This window comes from Anomaloglossus baeobatrachus, chromosome 2 (assembly GCF_048569485.1).
Source record: "Anomaloglossus baeobatrachus isolate aAnoBae1 chromosome 2, aAnoBae1.hap1, whole genome shotgun sequence".
NCBI lineage: Eukaryota > Metazoa > Chordata > Amphibia > Anura > Aromobatidae > Anomaloglossus > Anomaloglossus baeobatrachus.
The window spans coordinates 181,945,710-181,962,345 of record NC_134354.1 but is presented as its reverse complement, the minus strand read 5'-3'; the positions used below and the strand labels follow the sequence as shown (position 1 = coordinate 181,962,345).

The 16,636-nt window shown below is 43.9% G+C and overlaps 1 protein-coding gene across 4 annotated transcripts in view; it reads left to right on the top strand.

Moving 5' to 3' along the window:
- SYTL5 (synaptotagmin like 5) overlaps positions 1-16,636 on the top strand; it is a 399,667-nt gene that overhangs the window by 244,492 nt on the left and 138,539 nt on the right. For all 4 annotated transcript variants that reach the window (XM_075335512.1, XM_075335510.1, XM_075335511.1 and 1 more), the window contains 3 exons: positions 2,993-3,142; positions 4,701-4,851; positions 8,200-8,320. In XM_075335512.1, the coding sequence (XP_075191627.1) occupies positions 2,993-3,142; positions 4,701-4,851; positions 8,200-8,320 (422 nt within the window). The remainder of the gene's footprint in view (positions 1-2,992; positions 3,143-4,700; positions 4,852-8,199; positions 8,321-16,636) is intronic.

Here is a 16,636-nt window from a genome sequence, read left to right as displayed (position 1 = left end):
ACAGAGACAGACACACACACAAACACACACACACACACACACACACACACACACACACATCTAGACACAGGCAGACAGGGAAAGAGACAGACAGACGTAGGTAGACAGAGGCAGACAGGAAAAGAGGCAGGCAGACAGACAGGGACAGAGACAGACAGAGGCAGGCAGGGACCGAGGCAGACAGGGACCGAGGCAGACAGGGACCGAGGCAGACAGGGACCGAGGCAGACAGGGACCGAGGCAGACAGGGACCGAGGCAGACAGGGACAGATGTAGACAGTGATAGAGATAGATAGGGAAAGATATAGACAGACAGAGACAGACAAAGACAGACAAAGAGTCAGACAGGGAAAGAGACAGGGAAAGATACAGACAGGCAGAGAGAGACAGATATAGAGTGAGACAGACAGAGAGTGAGACAGACAGAGAGTGGGAGAGAAACAGAGACACTTAGTTACTATCCCGGGCAACGCCGGGTACTACAGCTAGTATATTAATAAATCCAACTCCTAACACCATTTTCATTGCACAGCTTAGAAAAGAAAGTCTGGATTCTGATTGGTTGTCATTGTCACCATCATCTTAAGGTTTTTATCTGTATCTTTGGGATAAATCTAATTAACAGTACAACTGGCCTGACTAATCTGTGTGAAGCATTTATTTTTCCACAGCTATCTTTAGAAGTAATATAAATGCTGACCTTTAATTGGTTTCTATGGGCACAAAACCAGTCATGAATTTATACAAACATCATTTATAGCCCCAAAATCTAAATATTTAGGACCTGTTCCCAAAAATGTGTGGTAATTCACACAAAACAGACATTTTTTTTCTGTAAATTTACATCCCCCGCCTCATTTACTGCTTACAATCCTCACTAAGGCAAGTCTTCCTGGAGATGGATTTAACCCTAGAATGCGCAACTATAGAAATCTACAATAGAAAACAAGTAACCTAGCAGGCCGGCGAAGCCCAAGGTATGCGTTCTAGGGTTAAAGGAGTTGTGTGACCATCTTATTTATATTAATTAATCAAGAAAATGTTTTTTTTTTACTAGTGATGAGCAAGCACAATCATGCTCGGGTGCTCGGTACTCGAAATGAACAGGTTGGACGCTCGGACGGACTCAACTCTAGTTCTAAGTATAGTGGAAGTCAATGGGAAACACATGGATTTTTCTAGGAGATCCTGCTGACAAGTTTCTTTCACTGCACTTGACTGGAACAAAGGATATACTTTTAGAATTAAGTGCAGTTACAATGATAGCATAATAATGATTGACTGTACATGCCTGAGCATGTTCAGATCAGTTACATCAGGGGTCTCAAACTCTGCTGGGTGTATGTGCCGCATATAGAAAAAAATTATTTGGGGGGCCGCATTGATTGCAGGTCAAAGTGACATTTTTATTGGTACTATAATTTTTTTTCTCTACACCTTTGGATCACTGTTTTTGAACATTTTCTGCTCGATTATAACTTTTTTGAGTAAAATATACTATATAAAAGCATTTTTTATGGTAAAAAAAAGTCATGCTTTATTTTTTTTGTTTGTATTTTATCCCTTTCTTGTAAGTAATATAGTTTTACAATTAGCACTATATAGTAATTGTGGCTAACATCTTTTAGTAATGTCCTCTATCCTATTCCCCTTCTTGAAGTAATGTACCCATCCTTGTCCCCATCCTGTAGTAATGTGCCCAACGTGAAGTAATGTGCCCCACCCTTGTCACCATCCTGTAGTAATGAGCCAATCCTGTAGTAATGTACCCATCCTTGCCGCTTTTACAAATGTGCCCCATCATTGTCCCCATGCTGCAGTAATGTGCCCATCCTTGTCACCTTTTGCAAATGTGCCCCATCCTATAGTAATGTGCTTATCCTGTAGTAATGTGCCCATCCTTGTCCACTTTTACAAATGTGCCCCATCCTTTTTCCCATCTGTAGTAATGTGTCCCAGCCTTGTCCCTTTTAGCTAATGGGCCCCATCCTTATTCCCATCCTCTAGTAATGTACTCATCTTGTAGTAATGTCCTTCCTTGTTCCCTTTTACAAATGTGCCTCATCCTTGCCCCCATCATGTAGTAATGTGCCCTAGCCTTGTCCCCTTTTACTAATGTGCCCCATCCTTGTCGTCATCCTGTAGTAGTCTGCCCATCCTGCAGTAATGTGCCCCTTCTGGACCACATCATGTAGTAGTAATGTGCCCCCTCCTTGTGGCTGATATCAGATTATCTTGGAGGTGAAGATGCTAATGAGGTCAGGGGCTGGTGCACTTACACGTGGTCTGCGAATGTGAGACCGGTTAAATGTATAAATGTTAAATTCTTTAAAACGCCTTTGGAGACATCTTATGGTAGAGAAATGAACATTCAATTGACAGGCAGCAGCTCTGGTGGACATTCCTGCAGTCAGAATACCAATGGCACACTCCCTCAAAACTTGAGACATCTGTGGCATTGTGCTGTGTGACAGAACTGCACATTTTAGAGTGTTCTTTTATTGTGGCCAGCCTAAGGCACACCTGCTGTCCAATCAGCATCTTGATATGCCACACCTGTAAAATGCATGGAAGAAGTTCTCACTGACACAGATTTAGACTAATTTGTGAAAAATATTTGAGAAGATAGCCTTGGGTATACTTAGAGAAAGTCTTCAATCTTCAAGTTCAGCTCATGAAAGATGGGAGCAGAAACGAAAGTGTTGCGTTTATATTTTTGTTCAGTGTTAATATGATGGTGGTCCTACTACTTTAATAATTAAATTCAATAAGAAATCTGCCGTCAGTCAGCTCCAGTAAGTTGTTAACTTAGACATTAAACTTATTTTGGCAGGTCTCATTATTTTCATATCCATTGACAACCAAATTTTATGGGGCTACTAGATACACATTTTCTATCTTTGCATTGTACAGTAGTATCTGTGATTAGTGTATTTTAAGTTTTCATTCTTCTTTCTTGAGACACATACTCTGTTGCTCTATTGTTTTACAGGAGATCCAGACAAGATATTCACAGTCTCCCTGAAGCTTCCCAAGCAGAATTTCTACACAATGACCAGAATAATGTTGATGAAATTAGTCAAGCAAGCTTTAAAATTGACTCCCGTTCTGAGTCGAAGCGCAGCTCACCAATTTCTGTTCGGTAACAATTTAATTTTCATTTGCAAATAAGAGGACTTGAACTCTAGCACCACTTATTGGATGTAGCAGTCCTAAAAGTCAATTTTGACCCTTTAATAAGTCTTCCACATGGTTTAGAATAAGAAGTCAAATCAGGAACTCCATTTGCAGACACGTGTTTTGAAGTCCTTGCCCCTCCTCAGTGCAAAGCAGAAAATCTGATTTCACTGGGTGAAAGGCCTTTGACTAGGGGTCTAAGGGACAACGTTTTGCCCTTGTAGATCGTACCAAGCTGGCGTAAGGAGGCTTATAAGCCATGCATTATTCCTTTGGGAATTGAGAATTTTTGCATATTTAAATTCTCAGAGGAGCATTGTATAGCTTATGTCGTCTTTCGCCTTCTTGTCTCTCTATACCAGGAGAATTTTTTCCCTTTAAAAAGTTATGATCTGGCAAGAAAATGAAAGCTTTCTTTGAAGTCTTTTTAAAGACTAAATGTTGGCAACATTATATTTGCCTAGGTTACGGTCTTATGCACATGGAATTGTATTGCACTCCACATAGTTCTCTCTAATGCTCCATAATACAAATTTGGTCTCATGAAAAGCATCCAATAGAGCACGTTGCACTTTTTGTATGCTGCTGGAAATATTTCCATACAATGGTGACCATGGCACCATTGAAATGTGATATAACCATATTGGCACCCCAAACATGCTTCCACGTATGAGCTCTTAACCCCTTCATCAACCGGCAATTTTCATTTTTTTGGTTTCGATTTTCCGCCTCTTCTTCTAAGAGCCATAATTTTTTTTTATTTTGCCATCAACACAGCTGTATGACAACTTGTTTTTGCAGGATGAGCTGTGCTTTTGAAAAAATACATTAATTTTACCATATAGTGTACCGGACAACGGGAAAATAATTGCAAGTGCGGTGAAATTGCAAAAGAAATGGAATGCTACAATCGCATTTTTTTTTAATTTATTTTATTTACTATGTTCATTATATGATAAAACTGACCTGACAATATGATTTCCCTTGTCAGTACGAGTTTGTAGATACCAAACATGTATAGGTTTCTTTAACAGCAGAAATACTGACTTCCTATGAATGCCAGCACACAGACAGCGTTCACAGGAAGTTGTCATGTCAGGACAACCAATCAGCTCCCCTTGATCATGTCACGGAGCTGCCGATTGGAGTGCTGAATGACGCGCTTCCCATCAGTATGTGTTAAATCCCTCTGTCAGACATTGACAGCGCAATTTAAGTACTTAACTGCTGCGGGTGGATTTCCAATCAGCCCACCACTGTTGGAGGAACATGTTGGTTGATCAGATCAGTCAACTAATGCAGGGAAAGATGCAGGCTCGGCATACGAACCTACATCAAAGGCATAGACACAGTCTTGGATGTACCAGTACATCCAAGGTCATGAATGGGTTAAGCTGGATAATAATTCTTATGCAAGTCTCATAAATAAGGATTTTTTTGTCTTTATGTTGATGCTAATAAACATTTTGTTTGCACAAAAATTGTTGGCATATGTTATAGAAGAATTTATTTTCTAATTACAGTGAGAGTGTAAATTCTTTCGACCCTACTGGTAGCATCAACTCACAATCTGCAGTTCAAAGCAACAGTTCTTGGACCACCACAAGTGCTGTAGTGCATCACAGTTCTCCCACCGCGAGTAAACGAAGCGTAACGTCTAATTACAGTCACACGGTGAGTGCTGTGTCATGTCTGACTAAGTTACTGTAGGCCTACTCATAGTCACTGTTAGGGAGTCATAAGATGATGGTGATGTGTTCTAGTAAATAAAATTATGGATATAGCATCTCTTCGTGGTAGAGTGATTCTCTGCTGAAGAAAGGCAGAAAGACACAGGCACACATAGATGATAAACCGTTTTACTCACAGGTACAGTACAGACCAAAAGTTTGGACACACCTTCTCATTCAAAGAGTTTTCTTTATTTTCAGTACTCTGAAAATTGTAGATTCACATTGAAGGCATCAAAACTATGAATTAAAACATGTGGAATGAAATACTTAAAAAAAAGTGTGAAACAACTGAAAATATGTCTTATATTCTAGGTTCTTCATAGTAGCCACCTTTTACTACTTTGCACACTCTTGGCATTCTCTTAATGAGCTTCAAGAAGTAGTCACCAGAAATGGTTTTCCAACAGTCTTGAAGGAGTTCCCAGAGATGCTTAGCACTTGTTGGCCCTTTTGCCTTCACTCTGCGGTCCAGCTCACCCCAAACCATCTAGATTGGGTTCAGGTCTGATGACTGTGGAGACCAGGTCATCTGGTGTAGCACCCCATCACTCTCCTTCTTAGTCAAATAGCCCTTACACAGCCTGGAGGTGTGTTTGGGGTCATTGTCCTGTTGAAAAATAAATGATGGTCCAAGTAAACGCAAACCGGATGGAATAGCATGCCGCTGCAAGATGCTGTGGTAGGCATCCTGGTTCTGTATGCCTTCAATTCTGAATAAATCCCCAACAGTGTCACCAGCAAAGCACCCGCACACCATCACACTTCCTCCTCCATGCTTCACGGTGGGAACCAGCCATGTTGAGTCCATCCGTTCACCTTTTCTACAAAGACACAGTGGTTGGATCCAAAGATCTCAAATTTGGACTCATCAGACCAAAGCACAGATTTCCACTGGTCTAATGTCCATTCCTTGTGTTAATTAGCCCAAACAAATCTCTTCTGCTTGTTGCCTGTCCTTAGCAGTGGTTTCCTAGCAGCTATTTTACCATGAAGGCCTGCTGCAGAAAGTCTCCTCTTAACAGTTGTTGTACAGATGAGAAGGTGTGTCCAAACTTTTGGTCTGTACTGTAGGTAACAAGCTTGTTGGCTACAGAATTTTACATGAGGCAATGCACATGAAAGTTTTAACTGCCTCACAAGAGGCAACATACAAACTTAATGTATTCAATAGGTTAACAATGCTCTTAGGCTCCTCCTAGTGGTGACTCTAGACACAGGATTTTGATTAATCTCTATAGGGGTTTGGAAATTCTGTATCAGAAAAATGGAAACTGTAAATTAAAGGACTATCTAATTAAAACAAGTTTTCATCTATTCAAAAGAGAGATAATAATTTGCTGATCAGTGAGTGTCCCAACAAATACTGGTATCAGCATCAGCCTACAGTTCAAAGAATTTTTATCCCAGCAAAATGGCTTGGTGGGTCGGACGCCTGACTGCTGCTATTTTCAGACCCTAAGGGTCTGCTGGAAGTAGATCTGTAGCCCTATAGATAATGAATGGAGCGGCTGTCAGGTATGTGCACTGCCACTCTATTCTGATGGAGAGTCATTCCATGGTAACTTACGTTACATTCACAAGCCAAAAACTGAGTTACTAATGACTACAGACTGTTCTCTGGAGACAGGCACAAAAATGAGTGAATGTATATTGTACATTGATCTATTCTCAATTAGATTTCAACACAGTTTGATTTTTCAACAATACAAATTAAATACAAAATACAATGTTATGACTTGGCAACTTACGTTTCTTTTTGTGTAACGTAAGTTACCAAGTAATACCATTGTATTTTGTATTTAATTTGTATTGTTGAAAAATCAAACTGTGTTGAAATCTATTGAGAATAGATCAATGTACAATATACAGTACATTCGCTCATTTTTGCGCCTTCAGAGAACAGTCTGTAGCTATTATTAACTCAGTTTTTGGCCTGTGAATGTAACATAAGTTACCATGGAATGACCCTTGAGATTAACGTTCCCCAGTCTGCCTATCAATGCGAATCCCAGTATTTATATCTCCACCAATCAACACCGTATAAGGCCTGTGCCACACATCCGTGCCTCCGGCACGTGTTTGTCATTTTTTACACGTACCGGCGGCACGGAGACACTTTAACCAATGCTACCCTATTGTAGCAGGCACACACACGTAAAACCACACGGAACGTGTGTCCGTGTGCGTTTGTACGTGTGTGCGATTTTCAAAGCGCTGACATGTCCGGTTTTTCGCCGGCAGCACGGGTGTCACACGGCCCGCACCCGCACCACACGGGTGTAGTGTGGATGCGGTCCCGTGTGACACGCGCCGGAGAAAACACACATGTCAGTGAAAAAAAAAAAAAACATTAACTCACCTTCTCCAGCCCTCCTGTCTCTGCCGCTGCTGCCTCTTGCTGCCGACCGCCGCTCATTATTCTCATTGAATATTCACTTCACTGCCTGGCAGCAGCAGCAGCGGGGAGTCGGGAGGGCTGGAGACCGAGGATCAGCACCACGGACAGCAGCGCGGACATCAGGAAGGACCAGGTGAGTATAATAATTACTGATTCTACGTGTGCTATCGCGGATAGCGCACGTAGAACACACGTGTCACGCACGTACCAGAGACACGTACTTACCTGCACACAACACGCAGGGAAAATACGTGTCTCTCGGCACGTGCGTGAAATTCACGTGAGTGTGGCAGAGGCCTAAGGCTGCTTTCACACATCAGTTTTTTGCCATCAGGCACAATCCGGCAAAAACATGAAAAAACGGATACGGCATCTGTTGCCACCGGATCCGTTTTTTCCCCCATAGACTTTCATTAGCGCCGGATTGTGCCGGATGACCTTGCGTTTCATCCGTTTTTTGCCGGATAGGGCAAAATTTACTTGCCGGCAGCCAGATGAAACGTTGAAGTGAACATTTTTGTGTCCGGCAAAAAAAAAACGGATCGCGCCGTACGGTATATTTATAATGGAAGCCTATGGACGCCGGATCCGGCAAAAACAGATTCGGTAGCCGGATCCGTTTTTTTTTAACTGAGCATGCTCAGTGTCACACCGGATCTGTCAAAAACTGAAGGAACTGATGGAAAAAACTGATGCAACTGATCAGTTTTTTCGCCGGATCCGTCGCATCAGTTTTTTCGCCGGATTGTGCCTGATTGCAAAAAACTGATGTGTGAAAGCAGCCTAACCAGTCCTGTGGATAGGTGATAACTTGTTTTCACTGCACAACCCCTTTAAATATTAGAAAGAAAGGCATTTTTACTTATACAGTATTTTTATTTTTACTTACAGCAATCAGTAGGAAGTGGAATGAAAATAAGTTCTAGCATACCAGAGGATATTGCAAAAAGACAAAAGAGACCTGGTTCTCGCACTTCATCATTAGCCTTATCTCGAGTATCAGTAGCTTCTGGTATGTATTTTATTTATCTGTAATGTCATTTAATCGAAATATAACTCACATTGTAATGGAAATTTATGAAATGATTGACATGAGCGCTACAGTTTTAAGTGATTGTCATTGCTATATGCAGTCAGGGCCAAAAAGGGATGCCACCCTTGAAATAGTTCTAGAAAATGAAGTATTTCTCCCAGAAAATTATTGCAATTACCCATGTTTTGTTATACACATGTTTATTTCCATTGTTTGTATTGTAACAACACAAAAAAAAAATAGAGGAAAAAGAGGTGAATTGGACAAAATTTAACACACAACCCCAAAAATTGGCAGGTCAAAATTGTTGGTACTTTTCCAAAATTATGGGTGAACAACAAACTTTGTTTCACGTATGTGATGTTCATTCAAACTCTCCTGTAGGAAGTAACAGGTGTGGGCAATATGAAAACCACACCTGAAACTTTATAAAAAGGAGAAGTTGACTAAATTTTTGCACTCTGTCTGTGTGTGCCACACTAAGCATGGAGAACAGAAAGAGTAGAAGAGAATTGTCTGACGACTTTAGAACCAGAATTGTTGAAAATTATGAACAATCTCAATGTTACATGTTCATCTCCATAGATCTTGATGTTCCTTTGTTGAACATAATGAAGTTTCCAACACATAGCACTATAGATAAGCTTCCTGGACATGGACGAAAGTCTGAATGGTTGATAAGCAACCCAATCAAGTTTCAAAGAAATTCAAGCTTTCTTGCAGGCTCAGTTCATACTAACAATGATGCACCTATTTATCGACATTTAAATGAAATGAAACACTATAGCGGACCCCACTGCTGACACAGAGACATAAAAAAGCTAGACTGCAGTTTACCAAAATGTATTGGAATAAGCCAAAATCCTTCTGGGAAAGCATCTTGTGGACATATATGAGACCAAGATAGAGCTTTTTGGTAAAGCACATCATTCTACTGTTTACGGAAAACGGAGTGAGGCCTGCAAAGGAAAGAACATAGTACCTACAGTCAAATATGGTGGCGTTTTTTTTTGTTTCTCTGCTGCCTCTGGCATTGGGTGCCTGGATTGTGTGCAAGGTACCATGAAATCTGAAGATTACCAAATGATTTTGGGTTGCAATGTAGTGCTCAGTGTCAGGAAGCTGGGTTTTCTTCCTAGGTCATAGGTCTTCTAGCAGGACAATGACCCGAAACATGCGTCAAGAAGTCCCCAGAAATGGATGGAAACAAAGTTCTGGATAGTTCTGAAGTGGTCAGTAATGTTTGGAGTGGTCCAAAATTCCATGTGAGAGGTTTAAGAAGCTTCTTGATGGTTGTAGGGAGCAATTGATTATTTATTCTAAAGGGTGTGCAACCAAATATTAAGTTGATGGTGCCAACTATTTTGTTCTGGCCATTTTTGTAGTTTTGTTGAAATTATGTCCAATTTTCCTTTTTTTTCCCCTCGGTTTTTTGTGTTTTTTAATACATACAAAGGAAATAAACATGTGTATAACAAAACATGTATAGCTGAAATAATTTTCTGGCAGAAATACTTTTCTAGAATAATTTCAAGGGTGCCAACACTTTTGAGCATGAGTGGAACTGTATAGTAATATTTTTTTTCATAAACTGGGGGTTAACTCTTGTATACAGTCAGACAGTAATCTAAAAAGCTTAAACAATTATAAATTTTTGTGACTACTAATATAGCTTAAGATAGACTTACATAAAAAGACAGCCAAATTACCTTTAAAATATTGTTCAGTTGCTGCATTGCAAAATACTGCAGACAATGTATATTCCTGCCATCACCCTGCCCTCCTGACTGACACAAGTCTGTGTGCACAAAAGATTTTACAACATCTTTTTATAACATTTAGGCCGGAGTCACACTTGCGCGTATCTCGCGAGAGTCTCGCATTGCATCACCCGGCATGGCCTGATACTCTCCGGACAGGAACGTCTCAGCTGCATAGAAATACATGCAGCCGACCTGCTCCTGTCAGGAGAGTGTGCGGCCGTGTCGGATGATACGATGCGAGACTCGCGCGAGATACGTGCAAGTGTGACTCCGGCCTAACTCTCAAAATTTGGCTCTAAATGATGTTGATGAAGTAATAAAATTGCTGTCTTTAATGGAAATTGCTCACCAGGTTTTTGTATCCTCATCTGAGAGCAGCAAGATGTGTGGGCAGAGATCCTGATTACATCGATGTGTCACTTATTGGGTTGCCTGTTGTATTGTTATACCATCACTGTTTTATCCGTTGTAGATTTACCAGATCCCTATATGTTGAGCTTTTTATAACCCCACCCACACCATTGCTTGGCATCTTTCTGTGTACACTGTGCATAGACAGAAAGCTGCCAATCAGTCAGGGAATGGGGCTACACATGAATATGGTGTTGGTTTAACCAGTAATGAGTTTGTATGACAGTGCCAGCCAAGGTTTTTAATAATCTAAAGAGCTTTATGTAGCGAAGCATTGGATTTAGAGCTCTGCATAAAAAAAGAGAGCTCCAATACCAGAGCGCCTGGAATATTAGTTCTTCTGCACACAATATTTTTGTAGTGCTTTAAACTTTCTTTTAGGTTGGATTCACGGGAGTTGTACTTTCCACCCATGAGAAATATGTCTCAAAATGCAACAGTTTATCCACATAAATGTAGTAGAATTACTCAAGGTGATGTCTACAGCAAGAAGCGCAGATGTACCAGGGAAGTAAAATGACGCCACATGTAAATCCAACCTAGATATATTGTATCTTACCCTTATCTTATCTTGTATCCGTTTTTACTGTTTTATATTATCCAAGTGATTTTCTTGCCATGAACTTCATTGAGGTGTCTATAGAGAAAAGCACTAAGGGGATAGAGATTACCAAGTAAAGGAAAGAAAGAAGCAGGATGGAAAAGAAGAAGAAGCAGGAGAAGAAAAGAAAGGAAAAATAAATATTTGCATCAATCAAGCAACTTTGAAAACAAGTCCTTAAACATTCTGGAACAACAAGTCTTTCTGAGAGTGGGGCTCTCTCTCGCGCCCTTTCTGGGCTCCGCCCACGATGGCACGCCTCCTCTTCTTCCCGCGACAAGATGGTCAATGGCGGGCAAACAGTTCTTGTACAGTCCATAAAGCACACAACATTAAACTTCGATCTGTGCCACCAGATGAAAAGTTCCTTAAAGCACGCAGTACCCGTGGTTGCAGGCACGATCACCCTGCTCGCAGCGCCAAGATGTACCGTCCACGGGGCCTTAGGGTACTCGTCACCGGGCCAGTGGTTCCTTGGGGTAGCTGTGACTGGCCTTACCCAGTTCTGTGACCCTGTCGGCTACATGAAAAAAACAAAAGCAGCAAACGGACAATACAGATGGGGATGGAAGGAGGGTGACGGGCCCCTGGGAAGCGTGTCACCAGTTGCAGTGGTGCCTGGTGTCTTGGCCTCCTCCGCCGCCGACCCTTCCTGCGACTAGTCCTTTCCCTGGGGCAGTACTGAATGGGGAATGGGGATGCTTCGCAGCGCCACCCACAGTCCGCGGCCAGGAATTAGCCGCCACTGCACAGTCTCTCCCCGGGGCAGATGTTAGGTGCAGCCGGGATGGTATCGCTCCCCACGGGCGGAGCAGTAAACCCCGGGAGGTTGGTGAGAACGGGAGCGGCAGTCCAAGAGAGCGCCGGAACACAGGGCGGCGGCAGTTACACAGAGTCACCAGGTGCAGGTTCCAATCACTTTATTTACTGGCTCAGGTGGTATCGCACCCCGGGTGCTGGTCGTCGCCATCAGAGACTATGGTCGCTACCCGAGCAGGTCAGAGGCTGGTTTCGGTTTGATAATCCGTGACTTCTCTCCTCCATGCACAATTCTGTACTCTCCCCCGGTCCTGGCCCGAACGGCCAGCAACCTGAGCTTCTCGTGGTTCGGGCTCCTATCTCTTTCCCCAGGCTCCCTCTCTGCTGTCGCGCCGCGGCCACCGTGACTAGGGCTCTGTACCTCTCTCTTGTGCTCAGGCCCATTCTCTGGCGACTACTCTCTTCTGGTCCACGATAACAGGTACTGGGTCCCGTCTCTATAGCTGTTACTGGCCCCCAGCTTGGTGGAGCTGTCTGCTCGGTGTTACATCCAGACAGCTCTGCTCTGCCTCCCTGAAGGCCTGATAGCTTCCCTCCAGGGAGCTGCACACGTCTGCTCTGTCTTGTGTCCAAGCTGTTCTGCCTAGCTAAAGTGAAACTGTCTATTTTCTACCCCTAACTGCTCATGCCCCCACCACTTTCCCAAGTTGCTATGGAAACCTAAGCTGGCTAAGAACTGGCTGAGTCACTTCCTGTGTCTGTAGAAACATTGTTAACTTTTTCCTAGTGACTGCTTCTCCCTGCTGTATGGTGGTGTGAGGTGTATGTAGAACTTACTAGATTAACATCTTGACCTGCCAGGGAAGGATATAATGATATACCCTGTAGCAACCAGTCTCAGGGGTGCTACATGTATAGCTTCCATTGCGAGAGTATCAGAAGCGATATGCTAATGACCCTCTGCTGCGGGTGTCAGCCGAGGGGCATGCGACTGTTATGCAATCTTGTGATCGTATCACAGCTGCAGGGAAGAGGTAGGGAACACTTTCTCCCTCTCCTCTACTGCCTGTCTCTGCGTACATCACACTGCACTCGGATTATAGGTGAGTGCAGTGCAATGTTTCACACGCTCCCATAGACTTGTATGGGGGTGTGTGAGCCGAGACTCGCTGCAAAACGCAACATGCGGCGATTCATTCCGCATGCCGCTATGGCATGAGAAATCGATCACAGATGTACACTGCCCCATAGTTTTGCACTGGGGGGGCAAGTGAAACCATACCCTTTGCTGTAGTCTGGGAAGTCTTCTGTTGATAAAACACTCATTGTTTGAAACAACAGCACACAGCCTAATAAGGGACAAATCCCAAAAATCAGTGTCTCAGCCCATACCTCATGCTGCCCTCAGATTACATAGCAAAATACTGCTGTTAGATTCTCTTTAAAAAATTGAGTATTCTAAGACTTTAATTCTGATAGGTATCAGATCATATGTTTTTTTTAACTCCTTACTCACCTGCCAATTATTTAACTTAATGGTGCCCTTTATTGGTTTCCAGGTACATAGTTACATAGTTACTAAGGTTGAAAAAAGACCTAGGTCCATCTAGTTCAACCTTCCTCCACCAGTTCTACATTTGGTCACTAAGTCATTTATAACCAACAATGTTGTGTGTACTGAGGAAATCATCCAGCCCTTTTTTGAAAGCTGTTATAGTATCTGCCATTACTACCTCTTGTGGTAGTGTATTCCACAGTCTGACTGCTCTAACTGTAAAGAACCCTTTCCTATTTAGCTATTGGAATCGCTTTTCTTCCACTCGCAGTGAGTGCCCCCTTGTTCTTAGTATTGTCTTCGGAAGAAATAAGTCATGTGCCAGTCCTTTATATTAACCACACATATATTTATACATATAAATGAGATCTCCTCTGAGACGTCTTTTTTCTAAGCTAAACATATCTAACTTTTTCAACCTCTCTTCATATGGGAGGCCTTCCATTCCTTGTAATACTCTAGTTGCCTGCCTTTGAACTGACTAACTTCTGAATGTCCTTTTTAAAATGTGGAGTCCAAAACTGGTTCCCATATTCCAGATGTGGCCTTACAAGTGATTTATAGAGGGGTAATAATACGTTGGGATCGCGGGACCTAATCTCTCTTTTTATACACCCTAGAATCTTGTTTGCTTTTGCAGCAGCTGCTTGACATTGAGTGCTGCTGCTCAGCTTATTTGTAATGAGAATACCCAAGTCCTTCTCCTGTTCTGTAGTCCCGAGTTTACTTCCATTTAATGTATACGCAGTTATTGGATTACTCCGTCCTAGGTGCATTACTTTACATTTATCAACATTAAATCTCATTTGCCAAGTATCTGCCCATTCTGACATCTTATCCAGATCTTTTTGTAATATTATACTATCAAGGTCAGTTTTTAATATCCTACATAGTTTGGTGTCATCAGCAACGACTGACACTTTACTATCAATCCCATCCACAAGGTCATTAATAAAGAGATTAAAAAGAATTGGTCCTAGCACAGATCCCTGCGGCACCCCACTGCTGACTATGGCCCATTTAGAGAATGTTCCATTTATGACTACTCTTTGTTTCCTATCTTTTAGCCAATTCCTTACCCAGTTGCATATAGTTTCCCCCAGTCCTTGCTTCTGGAGCTTTAGTATAAGGCTATTATGTGGTACAGTATCAAATGCCTTTGCAAAGTCCAAATAAATCACATCAGCTGCATTACCAATATCCAGGTTTGCACTTACCCCCTCATAGAACCCCAACAGGTTGGTTAAACACAACTTATCTTTCATGAATCTGTGGCGCCCTAGGACCTGGTCGCCACAACGGCATTGCCCTCCTGAGGGTTAATGCTGAGCCTGGAGGTAATGGGGAAATCTACTGGCCAGTAAGTTAACATCCACCGCAGTTTCTCCCTCAGGCCAGTAGGGGGAGCTCTGAACCTGAAGTTTCAGGGAGCTTCCTTAAGCCTGACCTGGGGGAGGAGTTAGTTAGTCTGTAGGGAGCAGCAGAAGTGAACAGACACAGAGTGAGCTGTCCTGTAAATCTGGGGCCTAGAGCTGGAGCAGTTTGGCCCAGAGAAGCAGGAGTAGCTGAGAGGCAGCAGAGAGACTCGGACATCGGAGTCTGTGGTTGCCAGGGTATAAAATCCGTCCCTGGTAGCCGAATCCGAAGGGCAGGGGAGCTGCAAGCCCCTGGCCCAGACACATCCAAGGTACAGCTGCAGCATCAGGGCCCGGTGTGGACCCCAGCGGAGAAGCACCAGGGAGTGGGCCTGCGCAGCCACCTACAGAGGGAAGGGACGTGCTATTGGTCCCAGCAGCGAAGAGGGCCATTGCTGGATTCAGAGAAGCAGGGTCCTATCATCACCAAGAAAGGTACAGGAGTAGACCTCATACTCAGCTGGCCAGAAAGATCACCCCAAGTACTTCCAGGCCGACCGGATCCCCATCACCACCTGTAACGGTCTCCCAGGACTGGACTGTTCCCAGAGTAAAAGAGGAAAAGGTAAAGAGACTGTTGTTTGTGCCTGGTTCTTTCCTCGCCTGTCGGCCCTGCACCGTGTTAGTCACACAGCACCATAGACTTTCACAAGCACCAACTGTGCCCCGGGCATTGCTCCACCTGTGGGGAGCAGTACCATCATAGCTGCCATAATATCATCCCGGAGGCCTCACACAGCAGCGGCGGCTTATTAGCCGCATACCACAGGTGGCGTCACGAACACAACCATTAACAAGCAAGCCACATATTCTACTGACACCCACCAGGGCCACGGAGCCGGGCCCAGCCACCACTGACTACCACCGGACTAGTCCAGCCCGGCACCGGGTGTCCCATAGCCCTGGGGTGGGCGAGTCAACTTTTGGCGTCACGAACAGGATTTCGTGCCCGGTCCCACCGGGTACTGTGCGCCTGCCGGAATTGTGCTTAAAAGATTGTGTACTGGCTGCAGACCACCGCCGCCATTAGCCTCGCCGAGCGCAGGAAGAAGGGGGGCGTGCCTGACAAAGAGCGCGAAGGGAGCGCGCCATCAGAGCAGAGCGCTGTTAACCCCGCGCGACCCGGAAGAAAATTTGAAAAGTGAACGGAGCCTGGTAAGGTTCACTAAGGGGGAGGAAGATGTCCGACTCAGAGGGAGGGCAGGTGGCTGCCATAGCCCGAGACGCCGCAGCACCAGCAGAAGCAATCCCAGTCGCCGTCGCCCCGGCCCCCACTGTAGCGCCGGTAATGCCGATCACCATGCCATACATACCGGGAGCAGAATGGCTGCCGCAATACTCCGGGGAGTCCCATACCTTGAGTGACTTCAGAGAAAGCCTGCACAGCTTATTCCGGGTGTATCCGCTGACTGAGAGCCAGAAGGTGGGCATATTAATGGGACAGCTAGCCGGCGCAGCCCAGCGTGAAGCGAAGTCATGGCCTGATACAGATAAAGGGACAGCAGCCCAGATACTGGCCAAGCTAAAGAGTACGTTTGACACTCGCACCGCAGCAGAGATAAAGATGAGATTCTTTGGGTGCAAGCAGCGGGCCACAGACAGCATAAGGGACTATGCCCTAAACCTGCAAGAGGCCCTGAAAGCAGTTAAACAGGTGGACCCAGAGAGTGTACGTGAAGAAGACAAACTCCTAACTGAGCAGTTCATAGAGGGGCTCCTGTCAGATGCCCACAGGACCCAGCTGCGTATCCTGGTCCTGCAGAACCCTGCTCTGGACTTTGCCAAGTTTAA